At 48.2% G+C, this 24,990-nt stretch overlaps 1 protein-coding gene across 1 annotated transcript in view; it reads right to left on the bottom strand.

Annotated features, from left to right (window-relative positions):
* The window catches only part of LOC137145401 (sodium- and chloride-dependent GABA transporter 1-like), a 38,333-nt gene extending 14,205 nt beyond the window's left edge, over nucleotides 1-24,128 (bottom strand). Inside the window, exons 1-8 of the mRNA XM_067536117.1 lie at nucleotides 23,891-24,128; nucleotides 18,181-18,312; nucleotides 17,195-17,295; nucleotides 6,846-6,955; nucleotides 6,296-6,428; nucleotides 4,330-4,464; nucleotides 1,913-2,016; nucleotides 1,354-1,478 (exon numbers count right to left, since the gene is read on the bottom strand). Coding sequence (XP_067392218.1) covers nucleotides 1,354-1,478; nucleotides 1,913-2,016; nucleotides 4,330-4,464; nucleotides 6,296-6,428; nucleotides 6,846-6,955; nucleotides 17,195-17,295; nucleotides 18,181-18,312; nucleotides 23,891-24,128 — 1,078 coding nt within the window. The remainder of the gene's footprint in view (nucleotides 1-1,353; nucleotides 1,479-1,912; nucleotides 2,017-4,329; nucleotides 4,465-6,295; nucleotides 6,429-6,845; nucleotides 6,956-17,194; nucleotides 17,296-18,180; nucleotides 18,313-23,890) is intronic.
* Between the last annotated feature and the right edge of the window lie 862 nt (nucleotides 24,129-24,990).

Genomic DNA, 24,990 nt, shown 5'->3' on the forward strand with positions numbered 1-24,990 from the left:
GCCAAAACTTGCCAATATTTTAATATGGGCTCCATGAAAATCTGCCCCATAGAATCAGAGTTGGAAGGGACCTCAGGAAGTCATCTAATCCAATCACCTGCTCAAAGCAGGACTAACCTCAGCTAAATTAGCAAAATAGGCCCCCTTGGCCTATGCTGCATAGAGGAGGGATGGGACACTTGAGAAGCCATTTATTCCCCCCAACCAATTTAAACAAAAATGCCATCTTGTTACCATAATCAATGAGAGATCAAATGTTTTGCTAGAAATGTTTATACTTCGTTATTGACACATATCCTGAGAATTAGAGTTGGTTGAACATTTTCAAACAGGACTTTTTTTCTGTCCAAAAATGCCATTTTGTCAAAATTGAAACTCTCTGGGGGAATGTGTCGATTTCAATGACATTTAGTTCTGGGGGGGAAATTGAAAAAACCCTTTTTGATAAGGTTGAAAATGGAATTCAGAACAAAAATGTCAGAATTTCCCACAAAAAAAAAGAAAATTTTGAGTTTTAACCAGATCTAGTGAGAATACTGATAATATCAGAGCATAGAGACTATGTGGGAAAACTCTAACAAAAGGCTAAGACCACAATCAGCCTCCTTAAATGCAGTGATCCTGAGCAATAGACAAATCTAGGTGTACAACAACAGCAACACACCTCAAAATTTCCTGTGTTAGGAATCTGAATGGAAAGATCACCTGAGTATATGAGGAATAAGCTTCCCAAATCATTCTGGGACCTGTGCCATTCCTAGCATCTGTTCATCTTGGCAGAGAGTTTGCCAAATGGCTTATTCCTAATCTCCTGAGCCATCCAGTCCCACAAAACTCTGCAGCATCTCAGGGAATTGAATTACACACTTCAGCCCCAGTCAGGAAAGCTTGGTGAGCACAGCATGCTGATTGAATGCTAACAACTAATATTACATTCTGAAAATTTGAAATCTGTTTTCTTTTTTGGGTGATTTTCATTCACTTCTTGGGCCAGAAAGTCGTGAAAACTGGCTTTGCTGCATAGAAGTCAATGAAGGCTCTGGTCTCATAAGTTTAACAGAATTAGTTATGCATGATATAGAAAAATTCTCCTCCAAAATTGGCTTTATTTTCCTCTCTTTTGCACCACTGTAACTCCATTTAGATTCAATGGAGTGACAAAGGGTCTGAATTTGCAGTGTTAGGGTAGGAGGAGAAACAGAGACTAGAGAGGTGAAGTGACTTGCCCAAGGTCACTTAGTAGGTCAGTAGCAGAGCTGGGAATAAAACCCAGCTTTCCTGAATCCCATGGCAGTGCCCTACCCACTGGATCACAGTGCTTGTCTGAACACTACACATGCAACGTTTTCTTACCTGAAGATGCCAGCTCAGAGATTGACTTCTTGGTGATGTGACTCATGAAGCCAACAATGGAGAAAATAACAAATCCTGCAAATATGCTGGTGGTGGAATTTATGCAGCAGACAATGATTGAGTCTCTGGAAAAGGCAAACACAGACGTGAAACAACCTTATGCATTTCTGGTCCAGTCGGCTAATCAGAACAGGACAAGGGTTAGGGGATGAGGTGATGATGAAAATGAGGCCTGAGGAGGCACGGACAGGTGAGAGTGGGAGGTGAAGATCAGAGGTGGAGTGGGTAACTTAGTGATGTCCTGTGGCCAGAAGACATTCAGATATGAAGACCAGAGGTGAGGCCTGGGTTGCATGTTGGTGAATTACAGACTGTACAGCATCAGATACTATGGGCCAGATTGCAAACCCCTTACACGGGTGAGTAATTACTCACAATAGTAGTCTCAGTGACTGCAACAGGAATACCCCAGTGACTAAACGCTTACCAATGTCACTCAGGACTTCACACTTGCCTCTGTGTGTCTTTCTGCTTGTAGAGGCACTTGAAGAATACTGACCTGTATACATTGTTATGGAAAGTGTTATAGCTTCCCAGAGCTATCAGAGATCCCAGCCCCAGTCCGTAGGAGAAAAAGATCTGTGTGGCTGCATCCATCCAGACCTGCAAAGGAAGAACAGGCTGGGACTCAGTATGCCATAGCACTGTCAGGTACGTCCTGTGTAATCCAGTCTCTCCATCTAGGTTTCTCTATCTTCTTTGAACAGTAGCTTATTGTGTCTATAGCATTTAGCTGTGGAAGTGCTGCAGGTGGGACAGTCAAAATGTTGATTTTTATGAGGCTTTAAGTAAAAGATTCCACTGACATGCTCCAGAGATGAATGTCAATGTCCTGATAAACTGGCCTATGATTCCCTGTGCAGTAATGACTCCTACGGCAGTTAGCTGGGACAGAAGGGCCTGCTGCAATGTGACTCCCATGGTGTTTGCACAGCTCCTGCCGCAGCTAAAGGGAATAAAATCAGTGCTGGAGATGGGCCCAAATTAGTATGTTCCCCTCCTGCTCTCAAGCACTCCCATGTTTTGGGGGAAGTTGCACCCAAATCTAAACTCTGCAACTCAGGCTCTGCTCCTGTCTGGCACGAATGAAGAGAGAACTTCAAACGATTTCCAATTTGGGTTCACTTCACATAAGCACCTAAAAAGTTGGCTGCTTCTCCAAACTAACCAGAGCTTCTTGAGCCAGCAAAGCAGGACTGGAAATCTCATGAGAATAGGCTTTCACACTTGATTTTTGCTACTTCCTCCTTCCAGTGGGGCCAGAAATGCCAGGAGAACAACTTTTCTCCCCATATTTCAGCACTTCGGAGTCAGCCAGAACTCAGAAGCACAGACACAGGTGGAGATGAAAAGTAATGGAAGAAAAAGAAAATTATTAAGGGCCAGATTGTACCTTTAAGACACTAGCCTGTGTTGTGGGGGTGGGGGGGAGGGGTGTTAATCCCAGGTGGAGCTCAGGGAGACAGTTGCCTCATGGAAGCATAATGCCTCCTGCAGCAATCTTGTACTCGGGGGAAATGCACATGCTGCACTTCCATATGGCAGGGTGAAATATGCACTTCCCTCCAAGGCAAGCCAGCAATACAAATGAAGGGAAGTGGTGGGGGAGGGGAGGGTACAGCCTTTGTTTCTCCTTGCTCTTTTTGGGGTTGCTAGTCCCAGAGGGTTCTAGCAGAGAACAGTCCTTGTGCTTGGGAGACGAACAATAATAATACCTAGCTCTGATAAAGTGTTTTTCATCAGCCACAAGAAGGGGAAATCTCCTTGTGCCCTCCCCAACTTACAAACACACCAAGAGCCAGCTGCAGCCTGGCTCTAAATGAACAGCCCAGTATCTTTAAAATATTTGGGTTCAGGTTTTGATTCCAGAAATGGGCAAAGACTGGGGGGCTGAGATTGTATCTTAATTATTCTGAACCACTTTCTCCACCTCACAATGCAAAGAGAAGAGAAGGGGTTTGCGGAATTTACAGCTCATGTTTTATTACAAGTCTTGCCATGTCTGGTGTGTTTTCTTAAAGCCCCAGCTCCTGAAGTCAGCTGATTACATGAGAATCTCTGTTTTATTTTTTTTTTAAGTGAAGTTTCTAGCCTGCATAGTTGCAGAGACAAGCTTGAAAATATGGCCTGGCTCAAAACCCAGGGGGCCAATAAAAAAAAGAACACAGAAGGCATATATATTGCATGATGTTTAAACCAATCTTATAATTTTTACTTGTGGTTTTAGAAGACTAGGGGGTTAGCAATATACTGTTACAGTGCAGTGGTTCCTACAGAGAAGGACCATTGGAAACTCCTGACAATCAGGGCTATTCAGTTGCCACCATTTATGCAAGGCCAGCAACCTCACAGATCTCTAAAGAATTGTTACTCTCTAACAGAGAGAAACTTTGCCTTCTCAAGCATCTCTGCTTCACTGGGCTTACCCATTGTGCTCCCCCTGAGTAAGGCAACAGTACATGGCTATCACGTGCAATATAAACACTTCCACCTAAAATAACAGCTGGGTCTAATGCTGAACTCATACCTATATCTAGCATTGCAGGTATGGATAATATAGACTTCCATTGCCTCCCCTCCCTAGTATTGCACTATTCAACCCAAATAGCTAGTCCTAGAAAAATCAGTGTAATGGACCATCCGCACCACTTTTACGTCAGAAGGGGCAGATCTGTAGTTGGTGTAAAGCAGCATTGCTCCATTGATAATATTACAGGACTTCAATGGAGCACCACTGATCTACACTAGCTGAGGATCTGGCCCGGTTTTGTCTATGACTGTAAAGACTGTGGTTACTCGTATTCTATGACTCGAAGATGGGGAGGTTTTTTGATGATGAGAGAATCTTGGAATGTTCAAAGTGCCAAGGAACGTTAACACGGTGATGTAAAAAGCTTTAAACATTGGGGTACCAACCTCAGACTTAGAGAGTTTGCTGAAGTCTGGTGTGATGTAAAAGAGTATTCCGTCCTTGGCTCCCGGTAGAGTGACTCCACGGAAGAAAAGAATAATTAACATGAAGTAAGGGTAGGTGGCTGAGAAATATACAACCTGAGAGAGACAGAAAGGGAGATGTTAGTTTATATAATGAGACACTAACAGTCACAGCTATAGCAGTGATTTGATTCTCCTGACTTCAGTGGGTTTATTCCTGATTTGCATTGGTGTAAGTGAGAAGAGAATTGTGCTCTAGGTGTGTTAGTTCTTCCTACTAAGATGGATAATTAGGGAAGGAGATGGTCTCCATGAAGTTTAAATTGAGGGATAATGGCTCTTTTGTAAGAAACTGGTATGTTTCTTGAATATTCTGTGTTATGTTTCTCTCCAAGTAATATTTCTGAATATCGGCGGTTTCTTCTACTAACAATATGTGAGGATTTACTGATCACAGAAATATTAGGCCAAATCAGTGCCTGGACTAACTTCACAGAAAGCAGTGGAATTGCACAAGTGATTCATTTGGTCCAAAGAAGTCAGAGATGTAACCAATTTAAGTAATCTCTCCCTTATTTTCTAGTGATCTGCCTAGTCATTCTTTATTTAAATAATTAAAGTAATGTAAATTAGCTCGAAGGTGCCTTCCCCCACTTTTCTTGGAGACCAGTTCACAACCTAAGAAAGCTTACTGTGAAGCATCTTTTTCTGATATTCAGTCTAAATTACTTTTTCTTAATGTCATCCCATTCTTCCAAGTTATACCCTATATAATATATCCCAGCAGCACCATTTTACCAAACTAAGCGATTTCTCAGATGTTTCTTTTTTATGATGCTTGCCTGTAATGTTGTACACTAGGAAATAGCTACACGTTTCTGTTTCAATGGTTACCGTCAAAAGCTGAAGTGTGAGGTGAAAAGAGACCAGGGATTCTGGATGCTCAATTTCTGATCCCTTAAAAGGACCTGAGTTTCAGAGAGAGAGTGTTCAGGTAGGGCCCAGGCCACTTTACAGGCATGCCATTTCAGATTGGGAGGGGGCAACTTTAACTGTGATTCCAGGGGCTATTTAGGCATATGAAAACTCTAGGGTTTGGGGTTTTTTTTTCCAGATAATAATTTAGAAATTAACTGACAGGAGCGCTGTGTCCAGTTCCTACGTAAAGCAAGAAAAAAAATATACAAACACCAATTAAAGCCATATTGTAAATTTAGATGTAAATGTAGAACAATCAGGAGATAATACAGCAAGATATTCCCAATCCCAATCCTTGAGGTATCAGTTTTGGAGCCTTAACATGGATACCAGAAACACAAGTTTGTTCCTTTGTACGCTATCTTTAGTAGTGATAAATAAAAATAAATAAAATCGGCATACCCCTGCAAGTGTTGTTTTCTAAATGTAACTAAGAGGAGAATTTGACCTTGTAATGCAGCTGACAGGTCTGAAGCAACACTGTGCACCTACTTAGTGCAAAAGTAGATGTAGATGTTAATTGCAAACAGGAATGTCCAATTATGACAACTTGTTTGAGTGTGCTTTTTAAAAAAAAAATATGTAGGGACATTTAAATAGCTTTAAAGTTAATGTATCGCCCTCTGTAAATGGCACCCCTGTTTACAGTGTTTCAAGTTAGGCTTTCAGTCATTTTTGAAAAGCTTCGCTTAAGTCCTTCAAAAAGTCTGAAAGTTCGACATTCAGCCCTGAGATTCCATGGGTAAGAAATATTCTCTGTGCTTAGAATACTGCAAGAACAGTGGCAATTTTCACCTCGGTGAAAGGTAAATGTCAAGAATTTCATGGCACCCACTGCACTTCTTCCTTGAAACACGGTAAACCCTAATTACGGGCACTCAAACAAAATTGAATCTGGAGGACATTGCAGCATGAAAGAAGAGTACAGTAATAAAAGGCAAGACTGTATCGCCTGATTATTACAACATACCTTTCCAGTCCACTCGACTCCTTTCCAGATGGAGAAATAGACCAGAACCCACGCTAAAGCGAGAGTGCCTGCTAGAGGCCAGCGGATGTTACCTGGCTCTCCCAGGCCACCAGAGATCTGGTGCATGTTCCTCCTGCAGACAAAAGACATGGAGTTAGAAATAAGTCTGATCTACAGAGACCGAATGATTTGAGTTCCAGACACAGGCAGAAGGAACAAAGGGTTGGGGCAAGCCCAGACATGGGCAAAGGACACGAAGGTCTGAATGAATATGAGATATAGTTTGAGGGACTGAAGGAAGCAGGCTGGATGATGGGAGGTTTTGACCCTCCTCGCTCTGTCTGCATGTCTAACTGCACATGAACTGGACATTTAGCAGGAATGCCCCCTCTGGAGACAGTGACACCCATTCAGCATGGACTGATGAACAAACTTCACGCCTCCAACAGAGACTTCCAAAGCAACTCTCCAATGGATGAACAAGAAGGCCCCCATGAACTGATGAGATGGTCCCTGAAGTGGTGAAACCTGACTTAGGCTGGAGACGTACTCCCAGAACTCGGTCACAGCGCTGGTCAGGTTGGTGGTATCATTGAGGGAGTAGTTGGAAAAGCATCTCTCTGTGTTCCAGGCATTGCCACAGCTTTGCCAAGGCAGATCCTAATGGGAAGAGGGGGGAAGGGTAAAGTTAGGGAAGCATGGCTCAGCTCTGTTCTCGAAATGCTCTCTTGTGGGAATCACTTATCCCTGCTTCATGACCCTGTTATGATTTAGGACATACTTAGCTATTAAGCTGCTCCTGTCTCCATTTGAATGAAATAGTCACATTCTAACAATAAGCTATTCTGTGGGGTGTGGTGAGGGAATTTGAAGACTTCCTTTAGGGTCGTTGGCGTGGCGGCTGTGGAAACACAAGGCTGGGTGGGTGAGTGAATTCTGGGAACATGAGTCTGGATGCGGGTGGGGGAGTGGGGGAATGTAAGGATGTTCTGGGGGGCTGTGTAAACATCCGGCTGAGTGGGTGAAGAAACTAGGCACATGAGGCTAGCTGGGCAGGGTGACTGTTGGAACATGAGGCTGTCTGAGGTGTGGGGGAGAGAACATGGAAACACAGCGATAGGTAGGTGAAGTCATGAGGACTTGGCAAAAGGGGTTTGTAGAAGTGCAAGGAGGCACCAAGTAGGGGGTGGGACTGTGGGAACGTGAAGCCACATTGGTGTGGGGAATGTGGGTGACTGTACGGAATGTGAAAATGCATTTTTGGGTGGCAGAATGGATCTATAGAATATGAGGACTGCAGGGAATATCAGAACATGCTAAAGAGACTGTGCGGAACATATAGACACATGGGGGGCTGGGAGAGCTCAAGGATGTGATAGGGGAACTGTGGGGAATATGAGGGGTGGAGATCCCAAAGTCGTACTGTGGAGGTTGGGGATTTCAAGGATGGGACACTGGACTGTTGGGAAAGGATGTAATGGGTAGGGAAAGGAGGACTGGGCCAAGGAGGTGTAACATGAGGGTGTGCTGGGGTCCTGTGGCGGATCATGAGGAGAATACTAAGATGCACCTGAGAGAACTGTGAGGAATGTGAAGAGGTATTGTGATGTAGTGTGGGGCAGGCGAGTATGTCTTGGGGGAGCTTTGGGGAATAGGCGGATTCACCCGAGTGCGACTGTGGGGAATGCAAGGATGCACGAGTGTCTGTGTATTGGGAACATGAGGGTGCACCAGTGGGGAGTGTAGAAGGAATGCCAGGGTGTGCCTGGGGAACGGTGAGGTATATGAGGTCATGCTGGGGAAGGCCAGGATATGCTAGGTGGACTGCAGAGAATGTGAAGGTGTGATGGAGAGGGCTCTGTAGGCATCACAAAGATGTGATGGAAGGAGGACTACTGGACATATGAGCCTATGCCAAAATAAGATAAGGACCAGGTAAAATATTTATGCATAATCACTACAACGTAATAGTCTAGGCCACTAAACGTAAAATGGGCCTGATCCCGACAGCACCGTAGTCAACAGGATTAGTCTTTCCATGGGCCTCCTGGGCTTTAGATCAGGCCCTGTATAAGGAAAAGCAGAATTCTGAGCCCATATAAAGTATTCAGATTAAGTGTCACAGGGACCGAGTCTTTGTTCCAAATGGCTGAGACAGGCTTAAAGGATCCCAAAGAAATTTTGCACATAGCTCCTAGTGCAATATATGGGCAGGTATAAGGTCTGGAATGTGCGTGATGAGTCTGAACACTGACACAAAATGTCCTGTAAAATTATCTGACCTGTAAATTTATCTGACTTTTAGAAAATTATCGGTTTTGCTGTATTGAAAAGTGCTTTATTCACCTTTTGCTCTATATAACTCCTGGCTAAGGAACAGCATGTTCAGTGTAATTTAAAAAGAAGTATGTTTTTTGGAGATTGGCTAACTGACATGTATTAAAATGAAAAATGTGCTGTGGAAGAACCCAAACTCCGGGGTCCTTACTTACACGTCCGTTGCCCAGAGGATAGTCCAAATAAGCCAGACAGCAGTTTAGCAAGGTCAAGAGTTTATTCTTTACATAAAGAAGGTGGTCCCTATATGCTAGGGGTGACCTTAAACATACATTTCTAAAAGCTTTTATAGCCTTGCACAAACAAGTCTATTTACGTCACAGTTTCCATGGCAATACATACTAAAAACGACTTATCTAGGAATAGTTTGGCCTAGTACTTTTCAACTGTCCCTATCTAAGTTGCAAGGTCATCCTCCGCATTCCGTACCTGCCGGCACCCAGACCCCATAACTATCTTGTTACTGCTAAACAGTTTGAGGCTAAACATCTACTAGAAAGACACACTCCATGTCAGGTTTTTGCAGCCATTCCTACAGAGCAGTTCTCATAAGGAACAGACTCCATCTTCTTTTCCCTCCACAGTGCATACACGCACACCTTTTATCTTCTTTGTGGATGGAAATGGTGCTGAGTTAGTGAGTTTTGGTGCCCTGATATGTGGACACCCATCTTGAGGCACTTGAAAGGGGGCTGAATGTCAGAGGTCAGGAGCTCAGCAGCCAGACTTGCTAGTCACTTTCCAGAATATTGGCTCAAGTACGACATGTCATTTTCCTTGAAATAATGCCAGGCTCTGACGAGGGCAATACCAAAACCTTAATAAAATGGTATTACCTGCTTAAATAGTAAGTAATTAAAACTGCTTGTCACTAATTAATAGCTATTAATTAAAGCATGCACTTTCATGTTGCTATTCATTCTTAGATCTCAGAAGTTCATTGGTTGAGGAATATCGTATTTATAGTAATTGTAGCTCTTGGTTAGCCTCACCCATAATTAACGATTTGGATTTATTGAACAAAAAATAAACATATGGTTTGAGTTTGAAATATCATTTCTACCTCAATTTATATGATTAAAAAGCCAAATTATTTTGCACTTGAAAAGTCAGGACTAAGGCCGCAATTCAGCAAAGCATTTCAGTGGGTGCTCATGTCCATCCCTATTCAGCAAAGCACTTAAACACCCACTTAGGTGCCATTACAAATAGGGTGAGCAAAGTGAAAATGGGACACCTTGCGGGATGGGGGACTCGACCCCCCCATCCACCGTGCAGGGCTGGCCCAAGCCCGGCCCCCTCTCCCGTGCAGGACAGACCTGAGCCACTTGCCCTGTTGCCCGGGACTGGGACTGACAGCCCGCGCCCCGCCACCCAGCATTGCCGCTCCCCCCCCCAACTGTTCCTCTGCACCCCACACAAGGGGGTGCGCACCCCTCACACGGGGGTGCGCACCCCTTTTTTTTTTTTTTTTTTTTTTTGCAAAACTGGGCATGTATCCCATGTGCACTTGCCAGCTCATGATCAACTGGCCAGAGCAAACGGGACAAACGCCCAGTTTTGACAAAAAAAGTCGGGACATCGGGGACAGGGCTTAAAAAGGGGACTGTCCCGGCCAAAATGGGACGTGTGGTCACCCTGATTACGAATAATGAATGTTGAGCATGTACTTACTGACCTGGTGCACTGGGGGACATCTACATGGCATGGAGTCTCAGAGCCTGGCTCAACTGACTTTAGCAGGGCTAAAAATTGCGGTGTAGACATTTGGACTCAGGCTGGAAGCTGGGTTCAGAGACCACACAAGGCAGAAGGGTCGCGGAGCCCGGGCTCCTGCCCAAGCCCAAACATCTACACTGCAATTTTATAGGTCCACAGCCATAGCCAAAGTCAGCTGACCAAGGGCAGCCACCTGGCTGTGCCGCGGGTCTTTTATTGCAGGTAGATGCACCCTTAATGGGCCATATTCCTTCCTGCTTTTAATCTATTCACTTCAGTGAAGCTATCCCAGGGAGGAATATTGCCATGTAGGACTATGATTAAGGAAGTTCTGATGTGGCGGGGGATTGGGTGATATTTACTTATTTATGTTCCACTTTCTCTTACTCTAGAGATGGGCCTGAGTTGCAAAATCCAGAGGGGGATCTGGATTCAGATTTAACACCCCCTCGACCCAAATTTTGGGGATGCTGCAGGCTGAGATTTTGATTCAGACCCATCTCCACTTAATTTAAATAAACTGATAATGTAGCTATGATAACTGTGAACTCCTTGAATCAAATCACTGATACTCTGCATTGAGGCATTTAACTATCAGCTTTATTGGTCATGTCTGCCCTGCCTGGAGGTATAGGCGGCACTGACTAAACTCCCAAAGTCCTGTCCTAGGATATTGTGGGCTCAGGGTGAAAGCTGGAGTGCATTCTTTGGGTGGAAACTCTTCTTTTGTTGTTGCAAAGACCTGGTCAGGAAAAATGTAGGGGATCTACCTAGCCCACAACAACTGACACTTGTACAAATCCCTAGTGAGGGGTTAAGAGAGAACAACAACAATCACTGTGGGTGTTTGGAAGGCATTGGAGACTACGGACCTCTGGTTTGGGAGTGCTAAACAATAAGAACATCTTGACTAATGGCTTCACGGATGCCTGAAAATATAATCAAATAAAAACTTAAACTGGACTGAACTATGGTATGTACAGCATTTCAGCAGGTGTGTCTAAACTAAACGGAATCCCACAGGAACAATGGAACTAGTTATCTTTCTGTCTATGGATTGCTAAGGGCTCTCTTCTCAGCCATTAGATTGATAAGAATGGTTCTTCTTCGAGTGATTGCTCATGTCCATTCCATTATAGGTGAGTGCATGTCACCGTGCACGGTTCCTGGAACTTTTTTCCCCTTAGCAGATCCCGTAGGGCCAGCTCTGGTGCCCCCTGGAGCCCTGCGCACATGCTGCGGTATATAAGGCACAGCCGGCCCTACTCCCCCTCAGTCCCTTCTTTCCAGCCGTGACAGTTGCTGGAACTAGCCTTGCTCTTTGCAAGTACCATTCCCCATTGTTTGGGCTCTTTGTTATTCGAAGTACTTTGGTTAGTTTTAAGTAGTTGTTAAGTGTTGTTAAGTGTAGTTAGATAAGAAGTCCCCGCGGGACTTAGAGTAGCCAGGCCATGCTCTGGTCACCTGGATTTAAGCCGTGTGCCCCCTGTGGGAAGGCTTTCCTGCTCAGCGACCCCCAAGATCGGTGCCTTAAGTGCTTGGGGGAAGAGCACAGGAAAGACAAGTGTAAGATCTGCAGGGCTTTTAAACCGCGGACTCAGAAGGACCGAGAGATCCGGTTAAAAGCCCTGCTCATGGAGGCAGCGCTCTGCCCAGCGTCTGAGCTGTCCTGCTCAACCTCGGTACCGAGCGTCTCCTTGGTGCAGAGCGCACTGCCAGCACCAGACTCGACTTGGCACCAAGCAACATCCGCGGTGCCGAAAAAGAAGAGACAGTGCGCGGAGCGCGGATACTCCCCTGCACCGTCGGTATGGGCAGGATTGAGTGCGGAGATGCACTGGCCACGGCCCGTCGAGTCTTCTCTGGTGCCCGCATCTCCAAGCAGCAAGCCTCCCCCAAATCCTGGAAGTGGGAAAGTGCCCCTGCCAACGCCGTCAACACCAGAGGCTTTTCAGGCGGCAAGAGTCTTGTTGGCCTTGCCCATGCCACCTCCACCCCGCTCTACCCCCCCGCCGAGGGAGAAGGGGCCGGTGTCCTGGGGCAAGCTCGCGTTGGGTCCCCTCAAAGGGCAGTGGAGATCCCCGGCACAGGGAGGAAGATCTCCCGACAGATGGGCACCAGGGGTAGAGTGAGGACACTCCCCAGCAGTCACTCCAGGTCAGTGTCGTCGAGCCGTCCTGCTTCGACTCGGGATGTGGAGTCTCCCTCTCGGCGCCGATGTCGGTCCCTGGCACCGGAGGCAGCGCAGGCCAAGAGGCAGCACCGGTAGAGGTCCGCTAGGCAGCGCTCAGGCAGCTCCTGCTCTGCATCCCCAGCACCGATGAGTTCGCCTGCACCAAGGCGGCGCGGAACCTGGTCACCGTCGGAGGACTTGGCACCGAGGGGTTCACCCGCACCGAGGCGGCGCAGAACCCAGTCGGCACACGAACACCCTGCATTGAGCAGTCCCCGACGCGGAACCTGGTCGCCGGAGTCAGGCTCGGCACTGTGGAGTTCGGAGCAGTGCCGATCTCGATCACCAAAGGGTAAGCGACACTGCAAGTCATCGGTGCTGAGACGACACTCCGGTACCTCGAGATCCTCGGAGCATACCTCTACTCACAGGCACCGTTCGCGGCAATGGAGGTGGTCCTCGTTGTCCTCCAGGTTGGAGGCATTGAAAGGATGGTCCCCGGCACCGGACGGCACCCGGGACCAAGGCCGTGCACGACACCGCAGGTCTAGTGGCTCCGTGTCCCACAGGGGGGACAGTCGTTAGGACAGCCTACGCCCCCCACAAGGCACCACAGCCGGCGGCGCAGTCAGCCCCAGCTTGGCCCCAGGGTCAATGGCCACAGCAATAGCTGCAGCAATAGCCTTATTGGGCCCCATGGGGCATCCAGATGGGACAGGGGCCACAATCCATCCTGTCAGCTGGGATTCAGTCCTTGCCTCCGGCTCAGGAGAAGGCCCATAGACATCACTCCTCGGACGAGGAGTTGGACCCCATGGAGGGGCCCTCTATGGGTGCATCCCTTCGTCAGGTGAGGGAACACCCACAGGATGCACCTCGGCAGTCCTCTTCCTCCTCACTGGATGAGGCAGTCTCCAGGGACCATATGGCGCCACTGGAGAATTTCAGGGTGCACCAGAAACTGCTCAAGAGGGTGGCCTCTAACTTGGGGCTGGAGGTGAAGGACTTAGAGGAGGCCGATGACACCCTCTTCAATGTGCTGGCGGTGGCTGCCCCAGCAAGGGTGGCCTTACCAGTCCATGATAGGGTCCTCAGAATTGTAAAGGCCCTGTGGCAAACCCCTTCCTTGGTCGCCCCTACATCAAAGGTGGCCAAGAAAAAGTATTATGTCCCAGCTGAAGGGTTCGAGTATTTGTTCTCTCACCCAGCCCTGGGAACCCTGGTGGTAGACGCAGCCAACCAGCGGGACAGGCAAGGTCAGCCAGGTTCCACTCCCAAGAACAAAGACAGCAAAAAGCTGGATTTGTTTGGGAGAAAAATGTATTCAATGGCAGCCCTGCAGTTCAGGATTGCCAACCATCAGGCTCTCCTAGGGAGATACAATTTTAACTTGTGGGACTCCCTCAGGTGGTTTGCTGAGACCCTGCCCCAGGATCAGGCCACAGACCTTACCACCATCCTGGATGAAGGAATCATGGCGGCTAGGGCAGCGCTCCAGATATCCAGTGACACTGCTGACTTGGCGGGTAGGGCCATAGCTTCCGCCATTGCTATGAAAAGGTGCTCATGGCTCCAATCCTCGGGGCTGTTCCAGGACGTGCAGCAATCAATTCAGGACCTTCCCTTCGATGGGTCGGCCCTATTCTCCGATCAGACCAATGCAAAGGTGAATGGTCTGAAGGACTCCAGGGACACGCTTCGCTCCCTGGGCCTATACACGCCCCAGGCTTCCAAGCAGTAGTTCTGGCCCCAGGTGCAGCAGCAGCAAAGGCCTCCATCTAGGGCCAGTGTTTCTTAACCTAGGGTTTTAGAGGGGTAGCAAGTGCAGAGCTGGTATTGGGGGTGGCAAGAAAGGCAATTGCCTGGAGCCACAGGGGCGCCATGAAACTAAGTTACATGCCTCAGCCCCGTGGGGGTGGGACTCAGGCTTCAGGGGTACAGTAGTTTGGAAAGGTTAAGAACCACTGATCTAGGCCCTTTCAACCCTATAGAAATAGGGACAGGAATAGGGGGTTCAGAAGTAGAAATCAACCCCCCAGCTCATCCTCAGCCCCCCAACAGGGGCCTCCCAGGGGGCCGGACAAGAGTTAAATAGTTTGCACCTACCCCACCCAACAATCCTCTCTCTACGTCCCTCTTCAGGGATTCCTCTCACTTCAGGTGTCTATCCTCCCCAGCCACAGGTGTTTCTCTGTTTCACGGTGGCTGGCTCCCACTACAAGTTCACAGCCCTGCCCTTTGGCCTACCCGCTGGAGGCGGACTCCCCGAGCAATGATGAAAGGTGTTCCGTTTGAGGAACTGGTCCAGTTGGCCACCCTAATTTCTGATGCTTCCGATGTAGGATGGGGAGCCCGCACCAGCGCCAACCCAGCCAATCAGGGGCTCTGGTCGGGGGAGGAGAGGCTCTTGCACAGCAACAGGAAGGAGATGAGAGCCATTCGCCTAGCGTATAAGGTGTCCCTCCTATTCCCGACAGCCAGAGTGGTGCAGGTGCTGACAGACAACACCGCAGCCATGGTTTACATAGACAGGCAGGAGGGAGAGCACCCTTTGGCCCTCTGAAAGGACTCCTGGGAGTGAGGAACGATGAGGCAGATAGCCTCAGCAAGTCATTCCTACCCCGCCACAACTGGCCGTTGTACCCGGAGGTGGTGGCAATGATCTTCCAGAAGGGGGGCGTTCCCCAACGGGACCTATTCGCGTTGGCCTGGAATGCAAGATGTCCAAGGTTCTGTTCGCTCCGGGGTCGCGTGACTAGGTTGATTTCCGACACATTCCTCATGAACTGTTGCACCCAGACCTGGACCCCCTGCACTCCATGGCCTGGAGATCCTGTTGCTGGCGGAGGGAGAGAGAGCCTGCTCAGTGCAGGCCCAACAACTCCTGCTTGGCAGCAGGAAACCTTCTACACAGGTCGTGTATTGGGCTAAGTGGAAACGGTTTACCTCTTAGGCGGAGTCTGGGGCAGTCTGCCCAGCCTATCGCCTTAACAGGCGACCCTGGAGTACCTGCTCCAGCTAAAGCTCCAGGGTCTAGCGCTGGCCTCGCTGAAGGGTCACCTGATGGCCATTTTGGCCTTCCATCAGCAGCTAGAGGGGAGACCACTGTTCTCCCACCCAATGTCGGTCAGGTTCCTCAAGGGGGTGGAGAGGCTTTATCCACAGGTCTGTGAACCGGGTCCTCCCTGGGATCTGAACCAGGTCCTCTCGAGACGCACGGGGTCCCCCTTTGAACCCATGGCTTCATCCCCCTGCTCATGCCTTCAGGGAAGGCAGCCTTCCTGGTGGCCATTACCTCAGCTAGGAGGGTCTCCGAGATTAGAGCCTTGCCTTGGAGCCCCCTTATACAGTATTCTATAAGGATAAGGTGCAGTTGAGGCCACACCCAGCCTTCCTGCCCAAGGTGGTTTCCCAGTTTCATTGTAACCAAGATAATTTTCTCCTCGTGTTTTTCCCAAACCGCACAGTTCGGAGTAGGAGAGGAGATGGCATCTCCTCACGGATTACATCATGCATCAAGTTCTGCGACCAGCAGGCAAGGGTGTCCCTTCCAGGAACCATCACAGCGCACTCAACCAGAACTCAAGCGCCATCGCCCAGCAGGCGACAGAGGACGTGGGATTCGGCAGAGCTGTGCTCAGGGAAGCTCACTACCCACCTCCAAGGTATTGCTTGTTAGTCACCTATAGTGGAATGCACATGAGCAATCACTTGAAGAAGAAAACAAGGTTACTTACCAGTAACTGATGTTCTTTGAGATGTGTTGCTCATGTCCATTCCACATCCCACCCCCGTTCCTGCTGCCAGAGTTGGCAGAAAGAAGGGACTGACGGGGCGTAGGGCCAGCAGTGCTTCATATACCGCGGCATGCACACGGGACTCCAGGGGGCACCAGAGCCGACCCTATGGGATCTGCTAAAGGGAAAAAAGTTCCGGGAACCGTGCATGGTGGCGTGCACTCACCTATAATGGAATGGATATGAGCAACACATCTCGAAGAACATCAGTTACTGGTAAGTAACCTTGTTTTCACTTGTAAAGCAATGTACTTCAGACTGAGGGCTCAGTTCTGATCTCATATACATTGGCACAACACCCCGATTGAGGAAAGCATCCCATTGAAGTCAACTGGACTTAAGCACATGTTCTAAGTTGTATGCTTAAATGCTGTCCTATGTAGGGGAGAGGGGTAAGCACATGCGTAAGCACGTTTCCACTGGAATCAATGGAGTGAGAGCATTGTAAATGGGCTCTAATTAAGTTCCCAACCAAGCCCATGGTAATGAGACAATCCTAGAAGAAGCCATTTTTGGAACACAGCTATTACAGTGACTGGAGCTCTGTGAACATGATAAACCGAAAGGAGAATTTAAAAGGACACGGGGCAGAGGGACAGATTTCCAAGATTTGTAAAGAGAACGTAGCCCCTAAATGAAAAATACTAGCACACAGTAATGCAAAACAGTTGATGTCATAGGAAGTCTCAGCGAAGGATCTAACAGCAACATTAAGTGAGCCCCTTTGCACAATCTATAGGTTATGTGTTGTAGATTTTCTGGCATGAACGGTAAGTAATACGTTAAAACATAAGTAATATGTTCACAAGAGAAACAGGAACAGCAAAAAGTACACAGAGCCAATGAAGGTTTATAGAAATGTCTGACACTCACCGCGGTGAAAGAGTTGAAGAGATAGTACAGGGCCCAGGCAATGATGACAATGTAATAGATATTCAGCCAGAATGAGAGAACCACAGCAGCCAAGCCCACGCCTAGGAGAGAAGAAACGGAGCAAGCTCAACACAAGCCAGCCACAGTCTATGGAGCTGTACTGAGCTGATGGATACAAGCCTCCTGTGATGAAGTGGGGACAGCAAGCTGGGAAGAGTCTGCACAGAGGAGATGCGAAGGTGTGCACACCTACGAAAAGTGAATCGTCTCAGAGATATTGAGACGTGACAGTGCACCATGCCCTCAAGTTCACTGATCAGCTAGTGAAGGCTTGTTCGGATGTCATGCCTCTCCCCCATGTTTCGTAGATTGAATGCTGTTGTCTTTCAATATCCTACTGGCAGAATTGCATGTGTGGCGCTCTAGAAAAACCAAAGAGCAGGAACCAGCTCTGTCTCCACCTGCTCCTGTAGTTGAATGAGCCTCTCTTAATAAAAAACACTTCTTATTTTTCTAATTCACCGCTAGCCTCTAACATGCTGTTACTGCAAACACAACAACAACAGTTTTACACCCAACTGGTAGAGAGCCAACCTTCTAGCGTACTTAGAACAGGGTTCCGCTGGTGCAGAGCAGCGCAGTCCTCACCACCAACTTACTGCAGCCTGTATTAAGTTCAGTACTGATGTGCCAAGTCGCTCAGTTCAGTCTTTGGCCTCCATCAAGGCAGTGTTATCTACCTGAGTGTGTTGTCACCATGAAAGGTCATTCCAACAGAGATCAGGGATGTTATTGATGCCTAGACACCATAGTGAAGGGGACCCTACAAATACCAGAGATCAGATATAACAGTCTCCAGGGACTCACCACCCATTCTCCAAAGGCTTGTGTCCCAGTCACCGAGGAGTTGCTTCCCATTTCAATAAATGGTTTTAGCTCTAAAGCTAGATACATGGCATCAGCATCATGGATTTACAGTACAGTACCTTTGAACATGGGCGCTAATTTCCAGACCCCCAATCCGCCAACAGAGGTATACTGGCCAAGAGCTGTCTCCAGCAGGAACAGAGGAATCCCAGCAAACACTAGCGTCAGAAAATAGGGAATCAAGAAGGCCCCTGAAAGAACAAAGAGCTGTTAGCAGCGCGTTCCGTAAGGTCTCATCACCGCAAGACTGTTTGGGACACTGGCCACCTTTTCTCCCCAAGAAATGTAAAGTTCAGCTCGCAGTTACTGCACAAGTCCCAGGGCTCCCACTGCAGGCCCAATGATCTGTTCCAGCCCCAGTTCTCAAGCTAAGATGCCACCCCCAGCTTTGGTCCCTCTGTTTGATGGTGACAAGGGTGCTCAGTGCTGGCTGTTAAATTACTATATGGACTGTATCTTTCTCTGTCACGTCTTCTTCCTCACATCCTCATCACCCTCTGCCCCAGTAATCATGCGCCTAGCTGACTTATCAATCTAGATATTTATACCACACTCTTCAGTGTGATATCTGAACCCAAGTCAAGAAACCAGGAACAGGAGCTGGTAGTTCATGGGTGGTTTGTTTGCTCTTCCCCCTCCTTGCTCCCCCTACCAGTCCAGCAGCAGGCAGGAGGGCTTGGCATTTGGGAAAGTGAAGACCAAAAGGTGGTTCTTGCAGGTGGACCCACAGGCAGTGAGAGCTAAGGCCATTTGGGATTTCCTGCAGAAGGCTGTTATGAAGCCATAGGATGGCTGCTGAGAAAGCTCAGACTCCGGCTTTGGCAGGTCTAATGCACGCCGAAGAGAGGTCCCTTGCTGCTGAGGAAGGGTGCTGTCACAGAGGGTCCTGATTGTGGAGGGACAGGTGGTCGCTCAGCTACCTCAGACCCAGCCCCCTTTGCTCTGAAGATTTGCACCCTGACTTTGAACGGGCACATTGTTTAATGGGGAGGGAGGGACATGACTGAAGCACTGCAGTGATACACTCCCACGTTCCAGGGTCACTTAGCAGAGGCTTGCTGCATTCTGGACTAGCTGGGTTTTTTGTCCGCTGTCCCCTCCCCGGCAGAATGTGCATGTTCATTCTCAGGTATAAGGTTCTGCAATAATCAAGCCTGGACATCATGAAATCAGGGATCATCGTGGCTGGGTCCATATCTGACAGTGTCGGGCTCCATCAAACCACTAGGATGGCCCTGCAGAAACGCATCACATCAGTCAGGCCTGCTGACGCAGTGGATAAACAGCTGAGGCCCAGTGGGAGCTGAAGAGACAGCTGAGCCCCACGGGGGGAAGTTGGCTTCAAGCCCCTTTGTGTGGGTCTATGGCAGTGACTCAGGCACATAAGTTGGCAGCAGGTGGCAGGGGGGCAGGGTCAGTGTGCCCTGGGCAAGCAGCTTGATGGCTGTGAGCTGGAACTCCCAGCTGGCAATAAGCACCGGCTTTCACATTCAGCAACATCTTGGTATAAAAAACCCCCCTCCAACACTGTCATAGAAACGTGCCAATCAGCACTGCTTAGTATTCTAGTGTGCAGTGGGCTCCCGCAAGCCAGAAATCAGATTCAAACCCTCAAATCATTTTGGGAAAGGTCAGATACAATCTCCGAGGCTATTATTATTTATTCATCTTGTGGTAGATTCTAGACATGCACCAATCGTGATCGGGGCCCTATCAGGCGAGGTGCTCTACACACCGATAACGAAAAGTGGTCCGTGCCCTACAGAGCTTACATCCCTCGCTCTGTGATGGGCTGACCTAGGCCAGCAGATACAAACATCCCTCGGATCAGAGGGAAATTCAAATTCGGGCCCACTTCTTGATCTGAGCCCTGCAGCTCAGGCCTGTCTCTAGTTCCATAGCCACTCTGGTGGGGTAGCTGAGGAAGACCTCTATAATCAGGCGCTTATGGTATAGGCAGGCCATTTGCCCCGTTTTCAGCCAGACCTTCCGGTGTTTGTCTGATTTGTCCCCTGTCCAGTGCTGATATAAAACCAGTGTCACACACAGAGGACACCATTTTGCAGAGCACGCTTCTCCGCCCCCCGGTGTGTGAGGTCACACAGGCTGGGGCAGGGTTAGACAGGCAGGGGTGGAGACAACCAAGGGCATGTCCTGTATTTGGGGGGTGCCTCAGTGGCCACCTGATTATAACATTCTGGGAGGAAAAACCCTGGGCTGAAATGATGTGGAGAAATGTTGGTAAAATTCAGCGTGCTCATTTTTAGTTAAGAGCGCAAAAACAGGGATGGTTGTACAGCTCTGGCATTTGGGCGGGGGGGGAGACTCAGGAGATCTGGGTTCTGTTCCAATGGGATCTTGGCTAAGTCAGTCTCTTGGGGATGACAGTAATCTTTCCCTACTCCCTCGCTTTGTTTGCCTGGTCTATTTAGGTGTAGCTCTTTGGAACAGGCACCGGGCGTGTATCACACCTACCACAATGCAGCCCCCGTCTTGTTTGAAGCCTCCGCGTATGAATGTGATACAAACAAATACCACTAATAATTAATCATTAGAATGTCGAGTGATTAAGTTGCCAGAATACAGAAGCACCGTATGTTTTTGCTTGTAGCCTCAATCAAGATCGAATGCCAGTCATAAGCAGTTAAAGAAACATTCACCATCAGGTGTGCATGGTCAAAATGTCTCATTAGATCATTTTTTAAGGACCTACTGAACTCCATTCAGTGTTAAGCGTATGTCTATGCTACGAGCACTACAGCAGCACAGCTGTGGCTCGGCACTACAGTGCGGTAGTGTAGACACTTGCTCCCACTACAGAAGGGGTTCTTCTATTGCTGCAGTAAAGCCACCTCCTCCAGAAGCAGTAGCTAGGTCAATGGAACCTCTGTCAACCTAGCTGTGCCTACAGTGGGGGTGAGGTCGACAGAACTACCTTCCCCGGGGCTATTGAGTGAAGTAGCTGGGTCAACCTAAGCTTTAGGTGTCGACCAGGCCTAATGTAGATCCTGTAAAATCCCCTGGACGTCAGAGAGATTGCCTGAGGTTATAAATCAGCACAGAAGCTAGCATGTTATTCATGAAGGGGGAAATTCCACTCCGTGCAGAGGGCCAGCCAAAGCCAATGGACCACTGACAGGTAAGTCCCACTCTAAGCATTGCGTGGGGCATAGGCCCTGCGCTGGGTCACTGCACATGGTATGAATTTCACCCTCATGATAGCCCTGATGATAATTCAGATTCAATCAACTGGGGATGGATCCGATATGACAACAGTAAGTGAGACAACAATATTGTCAGTCAGTTCAATCTGCCTGTGCGTAATGGAAGCTGCCCACACAACTTTGCTTTCAACAATACACGTGCAGATATATAATTGGAGTTCCACCCACTGTCTGCTCAGCGACGTCTCAGTCTAGGCGGGGGAGACGTCGCCTACCTGGTTCTGAGTCAGCTGCTGTCTGATCTTCCCTCTCTACTTTAAATTGGCTCTGAGCAGTGCTTTATGTGTCACTTCGCCTGCTTATTTTCAGACGTCAGCAGCCTCCACTGCTGCTCACTGTTGCAGGCTGCAGGAACAGTTATGCCTGTTGGCAACCAGATGGATGGCGAAGAGAGGAGTGACTGATGTAGACTGCAATGAATGGTCCTGCAGGGACCGGCAGCATGGGACCTTAAAAGTACGACAGGCACAGTGCACTATTTTACATTTCCTTTCTTATGGCAAAGAGCAGATTTGTGAGATTCATCCAACATTTTCTGAACATCCTGCTGGATCGCTCTGTGTCCCTGCCCCTGCTGTGTTACAGATCACGGTAGTGCTGTATTTGTACTACGGACAATAGGACTTTGCGTTTTCATCGTAGGGGCTCAGCAGGTTTGCTAGGAATTATGTTAGCCTCATAACACCCCTGATCATTATCTCCAATATACGAAGAAATAGTTACACTGAGGAGCTGTGACTTGTCTGAGCTCATGCACCCATGGTGTGGTAGAATCAGCAATAAAAACCACCTCTCCTGTCTCTCTGTACTATGCCTGCACTATAAAACCATTATTCCTTATGTATTGACGTAAGAAAACAGGAACTGTCATATCAGCAGGTATAGACACCCGGGCCACCTCGCCTGGTCCCCTGTCTCCACCAGTAGTCAGCTCCTGATACTTCAGAGGAAGCTGTAAAACCCACATAGTGCATCTAACTGTGTATGGTTAGATATTACGAAGAACTTTCTAACTATAAGGATAGTTGAGCACTGGAATAAGCTTCCAGGGGAGGTTGTGGAATCCCCGTCTTTGGAGGTTTTTAAGAACAGGTTAGACAAACACTTGTCAGGGATGGTTCTGCCTCAGTGCAAGGGGTTGCACTAGATGACCTCTCGAAGTCCCTTCCAGCCTGACATTTCTATGATTCTATAATCTGCTGCGGTGGAATTTCATGGCCAGAGTATTGTCTAGTGGTTAGTCTAGGGGATGGCGTCAGGACACCTGTGATCAGTTGGACACGTCTCTTTTCCCAAAGAGCAAATAGATCAGACAAAGAAAGGTGATATCAGCCATGGGACAATAATCTAGTAAGGAAGGGATGGGAGAGATTGTTCACAAGGAGGACAAGCAGTTCAGAGAGGAAGGGAGTTTTTAGGAGGAATGTAAAGGAGAGAGAAAAGAAGCTTGCTGGCCTGGGGGGAAGGTTTTTCAAGCAGAGGGGGCAGCATGACTGGGAGAACAAGATGGACTGGGAGAAGTGACAAGATGGGGGAAGGAAGCAGGAGGAAATGTGAGCCTAGTCACAGCTGGGGCTGAGATTATTTGTACTGTTGGAGGTGAGGCTAAGGAGTTTGAACTGAACACGGCAAGGGATGGGACGCCAGTGAGACAATTCGAGGAGGTGAGTTGCACAGATGAAGCAGTGAGAGAGGAAGGTGACTTGAGCAGCAAAGCTTTGAAAAATGGTGGAGAAGTGAGAGATGGGGAGGGAGGAGAGGACTACAGAAATTGAGGCCATCTAGGTACTTCTATGACCACCATCACTGGAATATTTTAGTGTCTCACAATCACTGATGGATTTTATCCCTGTGAGCTAGGGGAGTACAAATATCCCCAGTTTACAGAGAGGGAACTGAGGCACAGAGTCGATTATGTGACTTGCCAAAGTCACAGAAGTTTGTGGCTGAGCAGGGAATTGAATCCAGGTCCCTTGATTCCTAGACCAGTGCTCTGCTTCCATTAGACCATCTCTCCCACAGACTTCAATCGATAACCAAGGGGAAGACAAGGGATTTAGCTAGAGGGCAGTGAGGAAAAGCTGGATTTTGGTAGAATTAAGGTGTAAAAAGTGAAAGAACACTGGATACATGGAGAGAAGAGTTCTATTTTTAGCAGTGCCACAGAATTCCTGAGTGACCTTTATCAAGTCACTTAACCTCACTGTACCTCAGTTTCTTCATCTGTAAAATGGGGATAGTAAATACTAACTTCTCTCACAGCTGTGTTCTGAGGCTTAACTCATTCAAGCCCATATGATTCATCCATGAGTGAAAGGCACTACTGTATGGATATGCAAAGCATTATTATGATTTCTTCCTGACTTCACCTGGCAATCGTCTTATGCTGACTCAGTCTATCTGATGTGATAAACCATGAGTACACTGAAGACAGGAGGGGTGGGGAAAGAATCAGCTAGACTGCAAACTAATTTCAAAGCACTAGCTGCACCCTGGGTGGAGGCTGGTATAAAGGAAAAGCATGCATTTAGCATTCTACACTCACCTCCTCCGTTCTTGCCACAGAGATAGGGGAACCGCCAGACATTGCCCAGCCCAATGGCGTAGCCTACGCAGGACAGCAGGAAGTCAAATTTGCCCTTCCAAGAACCTCTGTCTGGGAGCTCCTTCGTCTTCTTGGCGCTCCCATCTCCTCGAACGATTGGCTCCAATTCCTCAACGGTTGCTTGCTTCACCTCAGAGGGTGAATTCAGCTCCACAGACGTGTTGTCAATCTTTCCCATCGCTGCTCACATTTACCGCATGGGTTGGAAGGGCAGAAATGATGCTTTCAGCCCCAACTGCTCTTGGATTGAATGGGACTGGTGAGCTGGACAAAGCCCCTGCTGATACCTCTGAGGAGAAAGTAGAGGGAGAAGTTGTTCTTAGCCCAGAACAGTGGGATGGGGATATAGGTCTATGTGCCATGTCCTCCTCCTGAACTCTCCTGGACTGACTCGCTGAGTAGCCTTCGGCAAGTCATATAAACTTCTCTGCCCCCGTTCCCCACGCATAAAGTAGAGATGATGCTGCCCTACCGCACAGATATGCTGTGAGGAGTAGTGTGTGTGAAGGACTCTGACGATGCAAAGTGCAAAGTACAGGCTCAGCATTACCGTTATTAATAGGAAAAGGCATGATGACAGCATATCCTGTATCCCCCTCATCTCGCAGGCCTCTGTCCCTCCCCACTACCACCACTGTCAATGTTTACAGAACTAGAAAAGCCCTAGGATGAGAGTCCATGCAGAAATTCAAAATGAATCCAGTTAATGACTTACCCGGGGTGACACAGTCATAATGGGTCCTAGGGCAAAAACCTACCAAAGGACTCTGAGCTTACACGTCTACAAATGGAGCAGTAATGCTGGGTACGTGTGTGCCTGATGATGTCACACCTTCATCCCTCGGGTTACAATGTGACAGACAGCACAGCATATTCTGAGACTGATTCACATGGATATGTCGTTGGCGCCGCCAAAAAATGTTCCGGTTGTATCAGGGTAAGCCCAGGCAACGGAGTGTATTCCTGCACCCCAGAGATGAGTGTAGCACAAAACATAACTGCTCACACTGGAAGGTGTTATTGCACCTGGGAGAGGAGGG

The sequence above is a fragment of the Emydura macquarii genome, unplaced genomic scaffold (assembly GCF_026122565.2).
Source record: "Emydura macquarii macquarii isolate MOO-44397 ecotype Brisbane River unplaced genomic scaffold, CSIRO-AGI_Emac_v2 contig_3530, whole genome shotgun sequence".
Lineage (NCBI taxonomy): Eukaryota > Metazoa > Chordata > Testudines > Chelidae > Emydura > Emydura macquarii.